The sequence below is a fragment of the Periophthalmus magnuspinnatus genome, chromosome 24 (genome assembly GCF_009829125.3).
Source record: "Periophthalmus magnuspinnatus isolate fPerMag1 chromosome 24, fPerMag1.2.pri, whole genome shotgun sequence".
NCBI lineage: Eukaryota > Metazoa > Chordata > Actinopteri > Gobiiformes > Gobiidae > Periophthalmus > Periophthalmus magnuspinnatus.
The window spans coordinates 11,374,467-11,393,834 of NC_047149.1; the positions used below are offsets into that span (position 1 = coordinate 11,374,467).

At 41.0% G+C, this 19,368-nt stretch overlaps 4 protein-coding genes across 9 annotated transcripts; 3 read left to right on the top strand and 1 right to left on the bottom strand.

Annotated features, from left to right (window-relative positions):
• The first annotated feature begins 425 nt into the window (after positions 1 to 425).
• Positions 426 to 4,913, top strand: tube1 (tubulin, epsilon 1). The gene is made up of 12 exons (XM_033991323.2): positions 426 to 616; positions 847 to 920; positions 1,185 to 1,237; positions 1,328 to 1,379; positions 1,491 to 1,606; positions 1,689 to 1,810; positions 2,151 to 2,338; positions 2,753 to 2,919; positions 3,105 to 3,245; positions 3,831 to 3,971; positions 4,182 to 4,356; positions 4,492 to 4,913. The coding sequence occupies exons 1-12, from the start codon at positions 592 to 594 to the stop codon at positions 4,648 to 4,650; spliced, it is 1,413 nt and encodes a 470-aa protein (XP_033847214.1). The 5' UTR covers positions 426 to 591; the 3' UTR covers positions 4,651 to 4,913.
• Positions 4,914 to 5,090: 177 nt separating this feature from the next.
• On the bottom strand, positions 5,091 to 8,628 carry ccn6 (cellular communication network factor 6). Of its 2 annotated transcripts, none has more exons than XM_033991041.2 (5): positions 8,414 to 8,628; positions 7,358 to 7,631; positions 6,451 to 6,687; positions 5,735 to 5,907; positions 5,091 to 5,479 (listed from the first exon to the last, which is right to left on the bottom strand). In XM_033991041.2, the coding sequence occupies exons 1-5, from the start codon at positions 8,456 to 8,458 to the stop codon at positions 5,198 to 5,200; spliced, it is 1,011 nt and encodes a 336-aa protein (XP_033846932.1). In that variant the 5' UTR covers positions 8,459 to 8,628; the 3' UTR covers positions 5,091 to 5,197. The 2 variants fall into 2 exon arrangements, with proteins under 2 accessions (XP_033846932.1, XP_033846931.1); XM_033991040.2 differs by having other exon boundaries at positions 5,735 to 5,928.
• A 1,788-nt stretch (positions 8,629 to 10,416) lies between these two features.
• On the top strand, positions 10,417 to 12,665 carry LOC117393248 (probable G-protein coupled receptor 139). Its single transcript, XM_033991439.2, has 2 exons — positions 10,417 to 10,508; positions 11,369 to 12,665. Exons 1-2 carry the CDS (start codon positions 10,430 to 10,432, stop codon positions 12,373 to 12,375), a joined length of 1,086 nt encoding a protein of 361 aa, XP_033847330.1. The 5' UTR covers positions 10,417 to 10,429; the 3' UTR covers positions 12,376 to 12,665.
• Positions 12,666 to 13,201: 536 nt separating this feature from the next.
• On the top strand, positions 13,202 to 18,324 carry traf3ip2a (TRAF3 interacting protein 2a). 5 transcript variants are annotated; one of them, XM_055232111.1, is made up of 9 exons: positions 13,202 to 13,261; positions 13,855 to 14,164; positions 14,452 to 14,540; positions 14,745 to 14,901; positions 15,201 to 15,289; positions 15,380 to 15,448; positions 15,972 to 16,076; positions 17,085 to 17,159; positions 17,227 to 18,324. In XM_055232111.1, the coding sequence occupies exons 2-9, from the start codon at positions 13,870 to 13,872 to the stop codon at positions 17,371 to 17,373; spliced, it is 1,026 nt and encodes a 341-aa protein (XP_055088086.1). In that variant the 5' UTR covers positions 13,202 to 13,261; positions 13,855 to 13,869; the 3' UTR covers positions 17,374 to 18,324. The 5 variants fall into 5 exon arrangements, with proteins under 5 accessions (XP_055088086.1, XP_055088088.1, XP_055088087.1 ...); XM_055232113.1 differs by having other exon boundaries at positions 14,474 to 14,540; positions 14,741 to 14,901; XM_055232112.1 differs by having other exon boundaries at positions 13,204 to 13,261; positions 13,869 to 14,164.
• The last annotated feature ends 1,044 nt before the right edge of the window (positions 18,325 to 19,368 follow it).

A 19,368-nucleotide genomic window follows, 5' to 3' on the forward strand; every position in this document is an offset into this window, starting at 1 on the left:
CCACATTTCAATTGGTCACTCTCACCTTCCTGTTGAAAATAAAACACCTAAATGAGAACATGAACGCTTGTATTGATCACAGGCAGAAAATGTGTTGTTTAAATCCTGTGTGTATCTTAAAACATTTTTGGCAGTGTTTGCTAATGTATGTATGGTGTCACCTGCTGAACTTTCCACTATACAAATGCAGGTAGGACACCTCCAGAGTGATGTCACTGAAAACTATCAATAGTTAAAAGTAAATATAGTCCTAGACAGGCGTCAGCTTGACCATCCATGACTCAGGTAATTAAACTCAGTGGACGACATAAAAATACTATTACCGTTTAGTTCCCCTGTAAGCTGAAAGAATGTGAAAATATCATGTGTCGTCAAACTTTTCTTGTTGTTCTAATATTTCTAATCTGTTGTGAACGCAGCATTGCATGCGTTTCCATGGTAAAACGTCATCACAACTCGACCGAAGGTGCAGAAGCGGTAGGCGCGCAAAAGTTTGCAGATATATAATTATATTTTAATTAAAGATAATGACATGAGTAACAAAATGGGGGAGTAGCTCTTCTGCCAGGATTTTAAAAGTATGGTGCTAACATGACGCAGTCAGTCGTTGTCCAGGGTGAGTGCGCTGCCAACTTAAGCTATGCGTTTTCATTTTCATTTCTCCAAGGGTTGATATCTAATCCACATAATGTCCACATAACATTATTCGTTATTGTTATCGTTATTGACAACTGTAATCTGGCCGGTTATCTGTTCTGCTGTGCTTTTCAGTAAACAGGTTAAAAAGCAGACATACGCAGGCAGTTAAACCTTGGTAGGCTACTGAAGTAGTAACATGTGTTGCAGTGGGGCAATGTGGAAACCAGGTCGGCTACAGATTCTGGGATCTGGCATTGAGAGAACATGCTTACGTTAACAAAGTAAGTATCTTATTTTTGTCCTGCTGAGGTTGGTTTTAAACTATTACGTAATATTTCTAATTGTTTTGCTATACTTAGTATACAATTCTAAGGACATGAGAACATTACAGTAGAGTTGGGCTACATTACAGATAGTCTCAACCTCAACTTTAGAATCACAATTGTAACCTTAATAAATTCATAAACCTATGATAATAGATAGCACATTTCATTTGAATTTAGTATATTTAGTCACAAACTAACCTCAAATATGCTTCTGTACAGAAAGGACTGTATGATGAAGCTATAAGCAGTTTTTTCCGAAATGTGGATTCTAGGTAAATGGCCAATCCGGTGGTTTTGTTATTCTAATTCTAATTGCTATTCTAGTGGATGCTTACACTGTTTCTGTCCTGACATGTTTTCAGGCACAGCTGTAGTGTCAGTGTTGGTGAGAGAATCCATCAGCTGAAGGCCAGGGTAAGTCCCCAAGCATATGCTCTAGGCCCAATCAAATCCAGTTTAGTTGATTTAAAAGGACCTTATAAAGTGAATGAAACACATACAAATTTGGCTGGGGGCTCTGTCCAGGCCGTGTTGGTGGATATGGAGGAGGGTGTGGTCAATCAGATCCGGCAGGGGCCACTCAAGGATGTGTTCGACAGCACACAGCTCCTGACTGATGTGTCTGGCTCTGGCAACAACTGGTGAGGATGTGGCAGGACAGGGAGCAGCCTAGTCTCATTCACATCCTATTTCTAATCTAATATAAAAGTCTTGTCTGTGCAGGGCAATGGGCTACATGACATATGGCTCTGCATACAGAGAACAGATCATAGAAAAGCTCAGAAAGATGGCTGAGCACTGTGACTGTCTGCAGTGCTTTTTCCTCATCCATTCAATGGGAGGAGGTAAAACCAGTGTCCCAAGTTCAACTGCATGACTCACAGAGACAGTGCCACTGTAGAATAGTACTAGTGTGAGACATGCAAACTCAGTTAATTTGTAAAAAGCTTTTACTTTTTAAATACTTGATCTACACCTGTTAAATTATAATAAAATTATTAATTGTTTCTCAAATATCAACCGGTCTGGACTGTGATATTGTGGACCTGAGTCATGTGAGTTACATGTTTTAAAGACTGACAAGAAATACCATCTTCTTACAATTACCATGACAATAAAACGGTTCATACTCACATTCTTACTGTTTTTACAAATGATTTAATAAGCTTAAGTGCTTACTTTTAGGAACAGGTTCAGGCCTTGGCACCAGAGTCTTGCGCCTTCTAGAGGATGAGTTTCCTGAAGTGTGCCGAATAGTGACGTCTGTTTATCCATCGGAGGAGGACGATGTAGTTACCTCTCCCTACAACAGTGTCCTGGCCATGAGGGAACTGAGCGAGTATGCAGACTGTGTCCTGCCTGTGGAGAACCAGGTAGGTTTTCCCACCGTAAAGCTATATCACTACATTTCTTTGCAGGCTTTCATATATATTTTACTCCAGCTTAAAGAACTCCATTTAAATTCACAAACTACAAAAATATGGTTTAAAATAGATTTAATTACACAAGTTTAGTTAAAAAAATTCTAATGTCATGCTTTTTCATGCAAATTTTCTTCGTTTAATATCCAAAGTTGTCATCATTCTATGGCCTAATAAAAAAATTGTATTGTGCCTACGATTGGCAAATACATACGTACATGTTGCTTTGTACTGATTTATTGTGATATCAAAAAATATTGTACCACTAAATGTTATTAAAGCATATATAAATCTAAAAAAATGCTTCCCTGAAGTCAAGCAACCACTGTACTTGGCCCCTCTTTTTGCTCTTATTTCTCCTACAAGTCTCTGATGAACATAGTGAACAGAATCAGACGCTACAGTGGAAAAACAGGGTCAGCGGTGAGAATGGACAGCACTGTCATTTCAGGCCATGGGGGGCTGTCAACTGGTGAGAAGCCCTTTGACGCCATGAACAACATTGTGGCCAACCTCCTTTTGCATGTGACCAGGTCAGTATTAGTAGTGTCACACTATAGGTCTCATTGTTACAGGGTCAAAATATCATACAAATGTTTGTCCTTCTACAATGATTTGTGTGTAGAGTTAATATATTCTATACATTCTATAGAGTCTGGACAAAGGTGTCACAGAAGAATATGCCAGGCACACATCTCACTCTCTTTGTGATTTTTAGCTCTGCACGCTTCCAGGGCTCACTCAACATGGATCTGAACGAAATTCCAATGAACCTGGTGCCCTTCCCACGGCTGCACTACCTGGTCCCCAGTCTCACTCCACTCTACAGCTTGGCAGATGTTAGCATGCCCCCCAGGAGGTCAGCCCACCCCAACACTGTACACTTGCAGTCTAAAGGTCACTGCAGAGCCTGGCATGATTCAATTTTGTTGTCAATGCATGGATCAAATACATGCATTTTTTTTTTGGATCCTATTCAATCTATAAATCTATTTTTTCTCCAATACAAGTATGCTTTCATATTACTTGACTAATGATTTTTTTTTTTTTCTAAATGACAAAAGTGCTATTTAGTATTTCTCCATATCATATACAGTATGATATATTATAAAGAATGATGAAATATTAAAAGTCCTGATCATGAGTAATGCAGCCTGACTTTTGGCCCCTTTGCCCCTGAAAGGCTAACATTGTGCAGTATTTACTCTGCCAGTGCCGCCCTGTCGCACAAAGCTCACATTCACCTGTGGTCCCAATCTGTGGCCTCTGCTTGCTCATCTCAGATTCAGCAGAACACTGTATCATTTCATCATATGTGACAAACACCGTCTTCTACTGAATTGCTAGTATAAAATAAAATGAAAACAAATTGCAACCAGAGTATAGTTTTGCCTTTTCACATTTATTTTTAAAGTTGTTGCTAGAATCATGATTTGTGTCCTAGGGTGGACCAGATGTTCAGTGATGCCTTCAGTAAAGAGCAACAGCTGATTGGAGCCGAGCCGAGGCACAGTCTGTACCTGGCCTGTGCCCTCCTGCTACGGGGAGATGTGGGAGTGTCAGACCTGCAGAGGAACATCCAGAGGTCTGAGAGGTCACTAACACACAGTTACACAAGACTGAAGTCTGCCTACTGCTAAAATGAGCATTATTGATAAAAACAAGCAAAAAAACTTCCAAATACTACTACTTCTTCGAGTCTTTCCATTAATAATAATATAACATAATACAGCACATGTCTGATGTCTTATGTATCGCATATGTCTTCAGTACCTGTTGTATGTCCCTCTGGCAGACTGAGGCCCACATTGCCCTTCGTCTGGTGGAACCAAGAGGGCTGGAAGGCGGGTCTGTGTTCTGTACCCCCCTTTGGACACACCCACTCCCTGCTGGCTCTGGCCAACAACACATGCCTCAAAGCGACCTTTAGCCGACTCAAGGAGCGCTTCATGAAGCTCTACAGGAAGAAGGTATGGCCAGCAGATCTCTCTCACTACAAACCTACCCTTACTACAAATTATTGTAAACTACTTTGTAGTACTACTGTTGTGTTCTATTGTTGCCTTCTTCAACTGTCCAAATGTAACATTTCTTCTGTTATGAAGGCTCACCTTCATCACTACCTGCATGTGGAGGGACTTGAGCAGAGCACCTTCTCAGAAGCTGTTTCTTCTCTAAGCTCACTCATCGCAGAATACCAACAACTGGACAACACCAAAGACAGAGTGATACCCAACGCTCCTCGGCTTAGTATTGCCACATGAGTGTGTGTATATAATATAGAATATATAAAATTACTACTTAAGTTTGTGCCTTCAAGTCTGTCCTACACATTGCATGAACTTAACTGTTCTTTTCCCTACACAAATCTTCTTTTGGCTCTATAATAAGGGCCTCCAGCCTGGCAGCTTAAATTTGCATTACATCCTTTAACCTTCCCATCTGTTTGGAGTGCCTAAAAACACCAGGAACACGTTCATTAAAATGTTTGACATAATTTTTAATAAATATTGGGAAAATGAGCCTCGCTGTCATTTTCAGACATGTTATTTTTTCACTCATACAGTTATGCAAAAAGGTGAATGGATACATTAAAAATATTTTGAGGTTTATCAATAACATATGGGTCTATCTTTATACATATTGTTTTTACACTCAATATATATCCCAACACAAAAATGTATTATCCTCTATAGATGTGAAACGTGTTTCATGGTTTGCAGATCCATGGGTGAATAGTTTTGAGACCTGATCTCATCATGTTTCAGTTGTGCTTACGATTGGCACGGTGATGCTTATCATATCAAATGCTCAGAGCAGGCGCAGGTCTGAGAACATGTCCTCTAGCTCACTGCACTTCTTCTGGCACACACAAGACGTGATCCACTGCATCTTCCACCGTGTGCTGGAGCCATCCTTGCACAAAAAACTGACTGGAATCATGCGCGACTTGTTGGGGACACAGCAGCGCTTGTCTGTGCACACACCACAATACATGGGCCTTAACTTCCTGGTGCTCGAGCAACCCGACAGTGTCAGCTTCTCAGCTTTTTTTGCCTGGAATTTGGGCCGGCATGTCTTTCCTTTTGGCACCTATCCAAAAAAATATTGTCACAAAAATATTATCAAGTATATTAACCCAGTTCAAATACTCCACACAATTAAAACATTTTGAATGAATATATTAAGCATATTTCCCATTACTCCTTATATAACACACATGTATAAGCTTGAAAACATTACAACAAGTCTATATCTTGGCTGACAGCAAAGCTTTTTTACTTGTTGGTCATGGTACATGGTCCAGTCCTAAACAGTTGGCTAGTGAGGGCCCCTTTCTGAACTTACCTTGATACTTTTGAGGAGGGCCTTGTCGCAGGGCCGCAGCAGGCACAGACGTCGATCTTTTCTCATCTCACACTTGCTGTTGTTGTTGTTAATTCTCACAGAGATGCCCAAACCACAGCTCTTGGAGCATGGGCTCCAGGGTGTGCTCTGGACCAGGCAGTTCTTCTTCCAGACTAAAGGGGGATCCCTGTAAGCTTTCAGTGTTACAGTTAAAGGCAAGTGTCATCACCCTAGCATCCAAACTGACCTTACAAATCCAAATCTATTCTTTCTCCATGAAGCCATATACAAAACATGTTCCTCACACTGAATTTTACATTTGTAAATGTTCATTTTCAGGTTTGCGTGCATGACTTGCAAGAAAAGGGTAAGTGACCATAGACCACAAATCTTATCTGTCCAAAGATGAAACAATTATGTTGTTAAATGTTAAGGATATGACAAGGCATGGCAACGGGGTTAGTGCATAATCCTCTGGATTCTAACAAGCTGTGGAAAGTTGAGGCTGGGCCAATTGATAAAAAAATAAACTACTGTAGTTAAATTATGTCAACATTTTGTTGAAAATGGGTGCATACCACAGGGTGCATAATTTCCATAGACTATCTGGCAACATATTATATACTATACTACATTAATATAATGATTATCAAGATTATTATACCTAGATAATAATATGAATACTCAAGACAGTGATGTATGGAGCTCGCATTCACCTGACATGTAGGTGGTGTCCTGTTGGTGCTTTTTAGAACTGTGAGTATTCCGAAGGCCTGCGGGAACACTTGCCATCAAGGAGGCGGGGCCTAAAAGAGCAGCAGGCTTCTGGATGAAGGCGGGGGTACAGCCGATGGCTCCTCCGATGCAGGTGCACTTGTAGAGTGGGCTCGGCTGGAAGGCCTCTCCGTTTTCATAGCGAAGTCCATTTAGGTCACAGCCCACAGCCATTAGATCTGAGGAACCACATATTTATATGCAATGAGGTACCTTACTTAATTTTATTTCTCATTTTGAAACATTCATCACAATGCATGCAACGCATTGTCTGAATATTTATTGGACTATGGAAAGTGATTCCTCAGCTCCATTGTTTACTCAAGTTTTGAGTCATTTGTGGTTCTTCCTGTTGTAATTTTTCAATTTTCAATCTTTCTTAACTGTGAGCCACTAAAAATGTAGACCCTTTATTGATTGCAAACTTGTAGGAAAGATGTGCTGTGTGCTTTTCTATATGAAGCTTTGGGGTGACGGCTGATATGCTATGGATTAGTGGTTCATCCTGCTTCATTTTTCGATTTTATATACTCTATAACTTTATGCTTGTGAATATTAGTGATGTGCCCAAGGGTTTGTGAGAGCCAGGAACAAGTGATAGATTTAAATATCAACCTGCTCCTTGCACTGTTTTAAAATCCGGTACTGCAGTTGTAATGTGTTGACTAGCTCACAAAGATTCTAATAACATTCATAAAAAATTCATAAAACATTTTTGGCCATGGTATATGTTAAAAGCTACATGATGAGAAAAACGAGGGAACCACATGGCTGTGAACTGGAGGAAAACATTTTTGCTTGTTTGAGTGGGCTTCCTTCTGCTATACCTTCAGCCTGTGCAATACTTACAAGCGCACACACCAACTTCGTATTTAGGCTGATCCCGGGAGAAGTCACAATACATGCCCTTGTGGGGGTCACACACGTCCCTCTCGTTACAACTATCGCCGATCTGACGAGCACAGCTCTTACAGCAGCCACATCCATCTAGCACAGAGCTGACCCCAGGGGCACACTGTGCTCGTGGGCCACATTTACAGGGCCACTGGCAGAACTGCCGCCGTTCAACCCGATCAACCCGACCAGACACGTATGGCCCATTGTTGGTGCCTCTGCCCAAACCCTGGGAAACACACAGGCCATGGTATAACATACACTTATGCGAGTGATACATGGCATCCTAATTTAGGCTACAACATGGTATATATATATATATATGATTGTACATGGGAACAGATATCTTTGATTCTCTGCTTTAACAAAGTATGCGCAAGTACAAAAATCTTGCATGCATTACTTTATTATGTATAGAAGGTGCTCTGCGCTCAGTAAGACAAAGTGAGTGACTTTGTGGAGGTTTGTGTTTTATTTAGACTTGGTTCAAATTCTATATCTGGCTGCATTGGACAGTAGAGTGTACGTAGGGCTGGCCATCTGAAGCTGCTGCTTCCAGTCAAGGTGAAGGTACTGATATCTGTCCATGATAGAGCAAATGTTTTTCTTTTACATTTATTGAATGATAAAATGTATTGGCCGATAAGAAGCATTGCCTGGTTTGAGACCTCTTGGTGCCCCTGGAACTGTAATTTGGCCTTAGTTAGTACATGTTTTATTAACCCAATTTTGATTACTTAAAAGTCTTCTGCCCAAATCATAGATTGATACACTGGTGCTCTACAGCAGCAAAGGCTAGTGAGGCTATGCCAAAAATCTGAAGCCTGTGTGCCAGCTTTACGTAGTGAGCTATTGGGATGGTGTGAAAACAGTGGGGCCATTCACAAATGATTCACGTCTCACATTAACCACATTTACCTAAATGGACCAAACTGATTTAGTATTAACATAACATACTACATGATTCCTTATATATCCAAGTACAATTCTAGCAGTTGAATGAAATCTTACCTGTTGTGTGAGGATGAGGAGCAACGCAGAGAAATGCAGCAGCATCTCTGATGTGAGGTGGTCTGCGGAGTTTCAGGAGAGGGTCTCCGGACGAGGGGCCAGGGGCGGGGTCAAGATAGAGTGCTAAGGGCACAAAGCACACTCTGTGTCCTCCACAAACACCCTCATGCAGAAGGGAAATATTTGTGTAGAGACGTACATAGCCCACTTCTCTGCCCCCCTTCCTCAGTGGCCCAGTCCTCCTTCTGTGACCGATTCCTCCCTGTGTGTCCTACTCCGGTCTCAGTGACCCACTCTGTCCCACTGTCTTCATCCAACCAGACTTGGAGATCCTAAAACTAAAGCAGGAATATGGTGATGAACGTCTTCTGTCAATCCATTTACAGAGTGTATGGCACCTATGGCCAGTTGTGAACAAAGATGGGGACTGTTATGCACAGTGAAGTGGGAGCTTTGGATTATAACAACCACCAGTTCCCTCTAAACAGGGTGGATACATGTCAAATGTCAGCTTTCTTTCTGCTGGTCCTGAATGCTTGGAGCACTGTACTAACCTCCTTCATAGAGGGACCATATGAGGGGCAGTCAGCTGGACTCTGTCAAAGAAAGGCTTCTACATCAGCACCAAAGACCTCAACAGAGCCAACCAGTTGCAGGCAGTTAGGCATTTACGCCTGACCAGACTGCCAACTGCTTTTTAAAACAACTGGTAGCATGACTCAAATTAGAGTTTAGCTTTAGGCTGTGGAGACTGTGGTTTGACTGTTGGGTTTGGTGTAAAGTTACTGTTTTAAAAAAAAAAGGATTTTATAAAAGTGCTCCTTCAGTTACAAATTCTACCCACTCCTTTGGCTTGTCTGTTGGCAGTCGTACAGACATACATCGTATTCTGTTACTTATCTACTTGATGATGCTTTTAGACCAACAGCCTTGTAACTACTATAATTTAAGTTTTTATACAGCAACAACAAAACTCAAAGCCTCAGTAAAGCTGCCTGCATTTTCACTATGGAATTGTGTATTGACCCTTTTTACCAGTCCAGATGATGAGCTCTGCTCTGTGTGCACTCCTGCCCCTCTTATCTATTTCTTTTATTACCTCATGCAAACACCCAGTTGCCCTTATCAGTGTCATGCGACATGGAAAGTCACCATCCTCCGGACAAATCGATGGGGAGGAAACACACATGTTTCCTCTGTGAGACAGTGCTGAGGCTATGTCCTGAGCTATAGCACAGCTCCAAACTGGCTTTCACAAATTACACTCATCATCATAAAGTTTTCCATTAGCTGCCCCACCCCAGGGCTAGACTCTAGTTGAGAGCTGGTGCCTGGTGGGTCTATTGATAATCTTTAATTATTGGGGTTATTTTCATGCACAAAACTAAACCAATTTTCTTGTAATGATGAAACTCTAATTTTGGCTGGCACCTTTTTTCTATATTTTTCAACTTAATAAGCACTAAAACTAACAGATACAGCTTTCCTAAGTCAGGCAAGAATGGTAGGTTGAAAGGCTGCATTTGTTTTTACTCTGGTTATCACTGATTAAAGAAATTAGATGCTATGAATATACTAAATATATGCATCTGACTCTAGTTTAAGAAGTTTTGACAGCACTGTAATTGCAAGAGGTTGTTGTAGCTGGGGAAGTGATAACTGTACTCCTAGGCAGATGTGATCATGTGATCTGGTCCTTATCACCAAACTGAGTGAAGTGAAGACACAGCCTCTAGCTTCAGAAGCAGGTAGGACCACTTTTCATTCAGCAGCAGGAAATTGGGAAAGAAATATACATTACCTTACTGATTCATTCTTTTCTATATATACACCCTAAATTTACCAAATGAATTGAAAAGTTTAATTACATTGCCATTGTGGTTGAGCTTCAATATTTTTTTTTTGTAGCAGCCTATTAATAAGTAGAAAATATGAACATCTTTGTCTGCTCATCTGATTTATCCATAGACTGTTTGACATGCCCTGAGTCTTAGTGCTCTGCGGGGCTGAGTAAAGATGACTGTCTCTGGAGTGTCTGTGTTGGTAGCGGTGCAGAAGGTCTACTACCCCCTGCTCTGCTCTGTGGGAATCCCAGGTTAGTCTACTCCTACATAGTCAGCCTTCAACTTGCTACTACAGTATATTTATTTGGTTTATTGTTTAACAGTGCACTATGTAGATTTTCTAGTGGAGAGTGCCACCATCTGCCTGTGTCCATGGAGAAGTGTTTTGCTTTGCCTGTATTGTTCCACAGTATGGCATGAAACTTGTCTATCTTGCCAATTAGGGCTGGCCGATATGACAATAAAAATCAAATCATGTGATGATATGCTAATTTGGGGAGATTGAGCTGCATTAAACACACAAAGTTAATCCTATTTTTCATGATCAGTTATGCCCTGAGTGAGTGGCAGGTGGGTTTAACCAATCACAGTGAAGTGTGAACTCTCAGAAGTGTAGTTACTTCTTAATAAAGCATAAAAACATACTAACTGCTTGAATTGTGTTAATCTAAATCATGATATTAGCTCTAGAAAATGTGAAAACGTGATTAAACAAAAAATATATGGCTCATTGCCCAGCCCTAATACCACTACAATCCAAGATGCAATCTTTAAAATCACTTACAGATTGTATTTGATAATTTTGTAAATCTGAAAACACACATGCCAGGCTGTCTTCCTAAGATTTTGAACCAGGTGTTTTTGAATGAGCCACTGGCGAATATCAGCCATGCATGAGGACAAAATGTCTGCAGCCTGCACTGGCAGATTGGCGAGTTGGGGGGTCTACGGCAGGAATTCTCACTTGGGCCCCTCCCAATAGATCACATATAAATCAGCACATTTTTAGGTACCTGTTGTTGAAGAACTTTTGTGAGGTTGAGATGTCCATGGTGTACTTGCACTGAATGTTACTTACTGCAGTCGAATGTTTTTGTCTTTTTATTCGTAGCCAATCTCTTCACGTTCTACATGATCTGCTTCCATAAGTGTGGCATGTCTGAGTCGGCCATGGTGTACCTAAGTTGCTTGGCCATCGTGGACACCTTCTACCTGGTCTGGGTCATCCTTATTGACCTTACTCTTACTTTCTGGGTGTTGCAACCCTTCTGGCACTCTCATCCCTGGTGTGGTATCTTGAGCTTTCTGCAGTATGGCTCCCTTTACAGCTCGTCGTGGATCGTGGTGGTGTTCACCATTGAGCGCTTCCTTGTCCTCCGCAGCACTCGTGCTAAACAACACTTCTCCAAAGCTGGCCTCACCAAGCTGATGTGCGTGGGCATTGTGCTGGCATCCCATCTTGTCTCTGTACCTATGGCATGGATAAATTTTGTGTCCACAGTAAACTTTACAACAAATGGAATGAACGTGTCATTACCCAGATGCCACTACCGGGATGCCACCTATAGCACTGTTATTGTGTGGATAACTACTTTTCTGTCTGGGGGTGTGCCCATTGTGCTGGTCATTATTTTCAACTACCTGATTGGGTATCACCTGTCACGAGCAAGTAACCTCTTCACCAAAGAAGAGCGGCGGGTGATGCAGGGCCGGAGCCGGGGTGTTCTCCGAAGGACCCTTCTGCTGCTCTGCACGGTTTCTGTGGCCTTTGTGGTACTCAGCCTGCCTCGCTTTGTCACATACTGCATCCTCAGAACTAAGTACAATGAAGAGGACTTTAACCGCAACAACTACAGCATCCCCATCAACGTGGCCGGGGACGTGGCCAACATGCTCCAGAATTTGAACTCCACCACCAACTTTCTGCTGTACTGCATGGTGAGCCGGAGATTTCGCAGGGAGATGGTGAGTGCACTAACGTGCTCATCCAAGGCTCGACAGCACGTGTCCGTGCGGACCTACAGCACCATGAAAGTGTTCTCCGTGGCAGAGCGCAGAGCGCCTCCTAGTGGCAGTCATGTCACTGTCGCATTAACTAATATAAAACTCACGGACTGATCTCAACTACATTTAACCGAAGTAAATGCTGTAAAAAGCTGTAATAGCACATTTGCATCATATTATTGTGCGAAATTAAGGGGACATATTATGTAAAGTGTACTTAAATAAGCTTTTTACCTATATCTTAATGGTGTTTCCTCATCATTAACTAGTGAGACCTGTATTATGATGTATTCATACATGTTTGAGTAATCCTGTGTTGTCCTATATTCAAAGCTTGAGTGCTCAAGCATTTCCTCTTCACACCTACCTACTCTTTTGTACTTACTTGCTTATCAAAAACCTCCAGTTCATACCCGTAGTGTCTCTAATATCTCTTAATGTCTCTTGGCCATTTTTCAGCAATAAAAATAAATGAAAATTCACTGCTTGTTATGATGAAATACCTGTACAAAGGGGCGGGGGCTACTAGTTGTGCATCAATATTGAAGAAAATAAAATAAAATATAGATTTTTCTTTGATTTTTTTTAGTAAAAAACTTTCTAATCTAATTTCTAAGTTACCGTACCCTTTAAATACACCTGCAAGGTCCCTAACCACAATGCAGCCAACTACTGAATTAATTGATTTGTATCATGGGTTTCTTTTCTACTACTGTACTACCTCCACGTGGTGGATAAGTAGAATTGCAATGATTTTATGTGAGTTTGAACATGAAGACTCAATCAGTTTCTTGTATATAAAAAATCTCACAAAAGTGCGAGTGGTTCACAAAGTGGAATAAAAGATTGATTGGTAATCAATAATACTTTGGAAGACAATTGGTTTATTTGCATAAATACGACGCGCTAACTGTGCGGCTGTGAAACACTGACCGAGACATTTCCTGTTTGCCACAGAACAGGTTTGGGCTGGGTCTCACTGCCGCCGAACGTCCCAAAGGTAAGAGTTTTTCACATATATGAGGACCTACTGTCAGTTCTATACACAGGTGAACGTTCAAGTTAAGTGTCTGTGGTCAGACAAATAATAGTTATTTGTTTTATCTTTTTAGAAGTGCTTTTTCTTGCTATGAGCACTTTCACTTTCTCTGCTTTTGTCTATTCTCCTCACACTGCAGGTTTGATTAGTTCTGATATTAAAACGCCATTTTGCTACTCTCAGGAACAGGCCTATGATTGTATGATATTATGTTAGCCTTCAAAAGGTTATAAACTAGTACAGAGACATGACTTTCACTACGTTTGTATTAAAGGCAATGGTCTTAGGGCTTGGCTACAACACTGTTTTTTGTAATTTGTAATTTTACCTGTCTTAAGCGCAACACTGGAAAATAGGCCCAATCATAAGTATAAACACGTCAGTTTCCCCAAGACTGAATAAAAAAAAAAAAAAAAAAGAAGGAAACTGGCAGGCTATGTCCTGTCACCAGGGAGTAGGCCTATAGTAGTTCAGCAGAATCATTTATTTATTATGAAATGTGTATCTCAGCAAGACCAGAGTGTTTTTGAATGTGGAAACTAAACAAATTACAGTCTGTCCTCCACAGCATGTTGGGGGCTGCTGTCACTGGTACAATGAGGCGTTCTGAAGGGAACTTGCAGCCCACCTCTAGTATCCCAGTAGAGACTGATGAGAACCAGGATATGAGTGAGCTGCACCCACACCCACAAGGGCCCCTCAGAGCTTTGGCCTCTGTGGTCCCAAGACTCCCCTCCAGGACAGAACAGTTATATAAACCCTGGCCACTGCAGCCTTCTCTAGAAGCACAAAGCTTGGAAGCCCCCAGCCCCTTGAGGTCTGAGCTGTTCCTGGACCAACATGCTCCTGGTGCTCCTGCGTCTGGTAAGTCCCACTGACAAAACCTCATTGTATGTTTAGGGTCAGCCACTGCCGCTGTGGGCCCAAGGGATGGACAGACACCTTGGTGGCGATTATGAAATAATATATTGTTAATTAAAGATCTTCCATTATTTACTACAAATGTATTCACAACATAAAACATGAGATCTCAGCCACTATATATTCATTCTCTATTTGTAAATATGCACAGATTTATATTTATTTAATGTGTCACCCACCTTATTGTATAAGCAGCTGATGATAAATCTGAATTATTAATTTTTTTTTAGCTGTATGTGGTCCTGTGTTTAGGTGGTATGCAGTGTTCCTGTCAGTTTCCACCCCACGCTGCACAGGTCCCGCTGCAGGTTCCTGTCTGGTGTGTTTTTTAGTATTCTTTCACTTGCACAATATTCAAAATGTTTGGGATAATTAGTTAATTCTTTACCTTATTTTACATTATGTGTATGTCAGTATTTTGTTTATTATATTTTTTTCCAAGTATGATGATTCTTCTCTATTCTCTGATGCAGTTCATATTTCATAGACTGTAAAAACACTGATGCTGTTGTCTCTCAGCCAGGTCCCACAGAACAGAGCACACTGTGAACGGCTGTTAGAGTTGTCCCCGGGTCACCAGGTCACTGATGGGGTCATAAGGGAGGTCTACTGTGATCCTTGCTCTTTTCGTGTAGATGCTGGACAGATCAGGAGAACTATCAACCTCCCTGAAGAGTGTAGTAAGTTCAAATCATTAAGCTCACACGTCCACCACAGACAAGTTAGAGGAATATGTTTGACCAACAAAATATGGGGTGCAGATCCTGCTTCTCTTCCCTCTTCACTCTCCCCTTTTGTTGTTTAAGCCTTGCCCAGTTCAACGGCTTGTTTGGACTGTGGGTGTACTTTAGGTGTTTAGTTCCACTTTAAAGTCCAAGTTGTTGATTTCACATTGCACTGAACCAGACCTTGGTACAGACTGAAACCACCTCCACTGATGGAAGAGAGTAGGTTGCAATGAAAAGTTATTTTCTTTCAGAAACTGTTTTCATCACATACTCCATTGACACGGCCAAAGACATGATTCCCTTCACTAAGTTCCTCCTTGCCAACGGATTCCAGCCAGCGGTCAGTAGCATACCCTGTGAGATGACCCATGTCAACTGAGCTACCTTACGCACTAAGCACTAACACAACTATTCTGCGTCTGTCCCTCAGATCGACATCTTCGATAGCCCGATTAGGAGCATGGATACCACCAAATGGATGGATCGCTTCCTGAATGATGTGAGTGTGGGTTTGGAGTACGCATAGGTATTTTCTTGTAGTACAAGAAGGGACCCAACAAATACAAATTAGTTCAGCTAAACCCATACATGACCTAGTAAAGACATCTGATAACTATATTATATTTATCAGTATATTGATCATGAACTGGCTGACATGATGTGGCCACACTAGTTTAGATATATTTTGGCCCAGATTTCCCTGCTGTGTTGTCTGGTCGGGCTGGTTATGGGTCCAGGTTGCAGAGTCATAGGCATGTTTGTTCCTCCACTGCTGCATATGTATTCCAAGTATTACTGACGGCTTCCTCCGTGCAGTGTTATCATATCCTTGGACAAGACACTATACCCAACTTGCTTCTAATGTTGAATTATACTGGAATAAGAATGTGTTTGAAAGGAAATGTGGGAAAACAGATAGAAATTTGCCCACGATTACAATCTGAGATGTTTAGAGCACGTATATGTTCATTAACATGCTGTGTCCCGACCAGACAAATAATTACAACAATGTAATTGCACAGAAATCCATGTTGATCATCGTGGTCATCAGCCCTCAGTATAAGGAGGACGTGGAGGGGCTCGGGCCTGACGAGCACTGTCTCCACACAAAGTACATACACAAACAGGTGAGTGCTTAAGCTAGCTCACATGTGTCAAACTCAAGGCCCGGGGGCCAAATGTGGCCCTCCACATCATTTTATGTGGCCCTCAACATGGTAAATTAAAAGGTATGATGGTCTTAAAATGCCATTTTATTAAGAGATATGTCATTACACAGCCATATTTTTACATCTGTGCAAATGAATATGCAAGATTTGAAACATTAAGTAATAAATACAGAAACTGTTATTTAACAAGTTAAAAAAGTAGTTACATCTATTTTACATCTGGCCCTTTGAGGGCAACCATGTGGCTCATGTGGCCCTTGGTGAAAATGTGTTTGACACCCCTGAGCTAGCTCCTCCAAACAAACTTGCAACAACATTCTGATTTCAAAGTCTAACAAACAAAAAATTGCATTATTTTGTTAAGTTTGAATTTAAGTGAATTTAAGTTGCTATTTATATTATAAATATATATATATATATAATTAAAAAGTAATATGAAAGTGTAAGAAAATCTTTTTTTTTTGGTATAAAGCTATGGATGTATATCTTTGTCTGGGTAAAATTTTGATTCATTAGATTTTTTTTAAATGACATTTTTTGAAAAAAAATTTAAAAAATCTGTTGTCCTTTATATTGTTGTAAATTTCCTTCTGTAATGTAAGAATTTTTTATTTAAGAGTTTGAATACATTACTTTTGAGAATTCAAACAATAATTGAAATTCTAAGGTTAGTGTAAATGTTGAAGATATCGATATCGGTCGATTGATATCGGTCCTACATTATCAACCCAAAAATATCAGCAGAGGTTATTGGCCATTTCTGTATTGGCATCATCCATTGAGGGAAAAAAAAAAAATCTTTCTTATAAATGTATCAAATTGTTACCAGTCTCTGGCCACTAGCATCATCTTCAGTTGTGGTTTTATGTCATATGTGCCAAACATTGGTCTAGGGGCACTACTGTGTACTTTTCTTTTTTGTCACACAGTTCTTTGTGTAAAAGATAATTTTATGCTTCATTATAGATCCAAAATGAGTTTATCCAGCAAGGCTGCCTGAACTTCCGGCTAGTACCTGTGCTGTTCCCTGGAGCCTCCATGGTACGTCAGACAGAACATCTTATGATGTCATCACTCCAAGACTCAGATCTGTGCTTCTGTGTTGCAGAGACATGTGCCCAATTGGCTTCAGAGCACCAAGCTGTACCGCTGGCCCCAAGACAGCTCAGACTTGCTGCTGCGACTCTTCAGGATGGAGCGTTACATTGTTCCTTCACCTGGAACTGGACTTACCCTGTCTGTTCGCCCGCTCTAAATGCACTCATTCTAATCATTGACTACTTCTACTTACTGTACACATTCACTTAAAATTGCCTTCAGCGAAAAGCTGCATATCTTTTTTTTAGCACTTTACAAGAATTCATCATTCTGAGACCTGATTGTGTGAAACAGTTTTGTACAACCAAGTTAGATGTATTGGGGTGAGTCTGGCCAGAGGTAGAACATTGTCAAGAATTTAGCTAAAACAGAAAGCCTCACATTTGGAGAGAATGGGGAACAAAGGACATCTCTGCTCTGAGAGGAACTTCAACAAACTTCCAATGGACAAATGGTACTCCATGGCTTTATGTGATTTAGGCTCAATTAATGTTTGTTTTTAATGGTTTGTAAGATGATGTAAAAATAAATGTGGGGTGTGCAACAGTATGATCTTAGCAGAAATGCATAAAGGACACCAAGTTCAGAATAAACAATAAAAAATAAGTGTCTGGCTCAGTGAAAGAGTCTGCCCACAAATCCTTACTGATTATATTCCAACATAGATCAGTGCATACTGTTGTTGGGTCTTCAACAAGACATTTCACCTTGCCTAACTGTGTTCATGTGTGAGCAGTGGTCTGAGTGGCTGTAGCAGATGTAAGCCATCTGCCCATCAGTCTCCGGGCAGCTGTGGCTTATCACCACTGTGTGAGAGAAGCAAGTGGTTGCTTGACCTTGTAAGAAATGTTTGTTTCTGGTGCAAGCGTCAAAGAGGACTAAGAGACTGAAGCATAAGTCAGAAGTGTTTAATGAGTTCCTCAAAGGTAAAGTTAACAATGGAGCACCGGACTTTCAGGAAAGGATAGGAAGAGAGTCCTGAGATGTTTGTGTTTCCAGCTTTTATAAGGTCTCCCAGTGTGTGTGTGTGTGTGTGTGTGTGTGTGTGAGCGTGAGGTGGGTCTTCTTCTCGTCAACATGTGGTTACACATTAAAAACCTTTTGGCAAAATCCAACAATGTGTGTTTTTAAGTCAAACAATCTCATTGTTTTATGACCCTGTCAGGGTGGGGGTCACTCAGTCCTTGGTGAACAGGGCTACAGATAAGAAGTGGCCCTGATCATAGATGTTATCTTCTTGGCCCCAGTGCTCGCAGATTGCTTTATGACCCTCTCAGGGTGGGGGTCACACAGTCCTTGGTGAATAGGGCTACAGGCATCTGGGGTAGTATTACATTGTTAAAAAATACCTTACAACCTCTTTGATATTCAGTGTCTTTGAGTCTCTAATATTAATATATTGCACTAATGACTCAATGTACTTTTATTTTCAGGGTATAATGTAAAATTAAAGAAGTCCAAGAGTGTCAACAGTTAACGTTGAGCTGGATGTAGAGAATTACAAAGGCCAGACTGGAGGTGTTCTTGGTACTTTAGTGGAAGTGCTAAGAACCAGCTAAATAAGCAACAATAATAATAAGAGTAAGAATAATAATAATAACTTACACTTGTATTGAGTTTTACAAGCTTGTTATACTCAGAGTACTACACTGTAGTTATTATTCATTCACTCCATATACAGTGATGGTAAACTACTATTGTAGCCACAGCTGTCCTGGGGTAGAGATTGAAGGCTGCCTCGCTCATATCTCCCCCCCTTCTCTATTGCCGCCTCAGGTAGATGCCACAGCATGTTGCGTAGGTCACAAATAACAGCTATGTGTCACAAAAAATATCTAGCAGGTGCTACGGCAGGTGCCACAAATAGTGATAGGTGCCGCGTAATGTGCCACAAATACTGCCAGGACAGAGAATAAAAATGAAGCTTACCCTTGCTGCGCCTGACTGTGCTGTGCATGAGACGCTGCTGAGGTGCGTTTGATTGACAGCTGAGGAGAGGAAGAGCGGGAAAACGCTACTGGGAGCATATTTAGGTCGAAAACATACGGTTTTATGTGCAATTTGAAATGTCACTGATTATATTTCGAGCTTTGTTCTGTTGTAGAGGGTGCTATTTTGCCTTGAATCCCGGATAAGGATTCTTATTCTGAAA

Coding starts and splice junctions, on each gene's coding strand:
- traf3ip2a (XM_055232111.1), top strand. CDS start 13,870: ATGTTGGGGGCTGCTGTCACTGGTACAATGAGGCGTTCTGAAGGGAAC. Junction 14,902..15,200: donor CAACCTCCCTGAAGAGTGTA/GTAAGTTCAAAT, acceptor ATTTTCTTTCAG/AAACTGTTTTCATCACATAC. Junction 15,290..15,379: donor CCAACGGATTCCAGCCAGCG/GTCAGTAGCATA, acceptor TCTGTCCCTCAG/ATCGACATCTTCGATAGCCC.
- ccn6 (XM_033991040.2), bottom strand. CDS start 8,458: ATGCTGCTGCATTTCTCTGCGTTGCTCCTCATCCTCACACAACAG. Junction 7,632..8,413: donor TCCTCATCCTCACACAACAG/GTAAGATTTCAT, acceptor TGTGTTTCCCAG/GGTTTGGGCAGAGGCACCAA. Junction 6,688..7,357: donor CGAAGTTGGTGTGTGCGCTT/GTAAGTATTGCA, acceptor GTGGTTCCTCAG/ATCTAATGGCTGTGGGCTGT.
- LOC117393248 (XM_033991439.2), top strand. CDS start 10,430: ATGACTGTCTCTGGAGTGTCTGTGTTGGTAGCGGTGCAGAAGGTCTAC. Junction 10,509..11,368: donor CTGCTCTGTGGGAATCCCAG/GTTAGTCTACTC, acceptor TTTTATTCGTAG/CCAATCTCTTCACGTTCTAC.
- tube1 (XM_033991323.2), top strand. CDS start 592: ATGACGCAGTCAGTCGTTGTCCAGG. Junction 1,238..1,327: donor TTCCGAAATGTGGATTCTAG/GTAAATGGCCAA, acceptor ACATGTTTTCAG/GCACAGCTGTAGTGTCAGTG. Junction 1,811..2,150: donor CATCCATTCAATGGGAGGAG/GTAAAACCAGTG, acceptor GCTTACTTTTAG/GAACAGGTTCAGGCCTTGGC.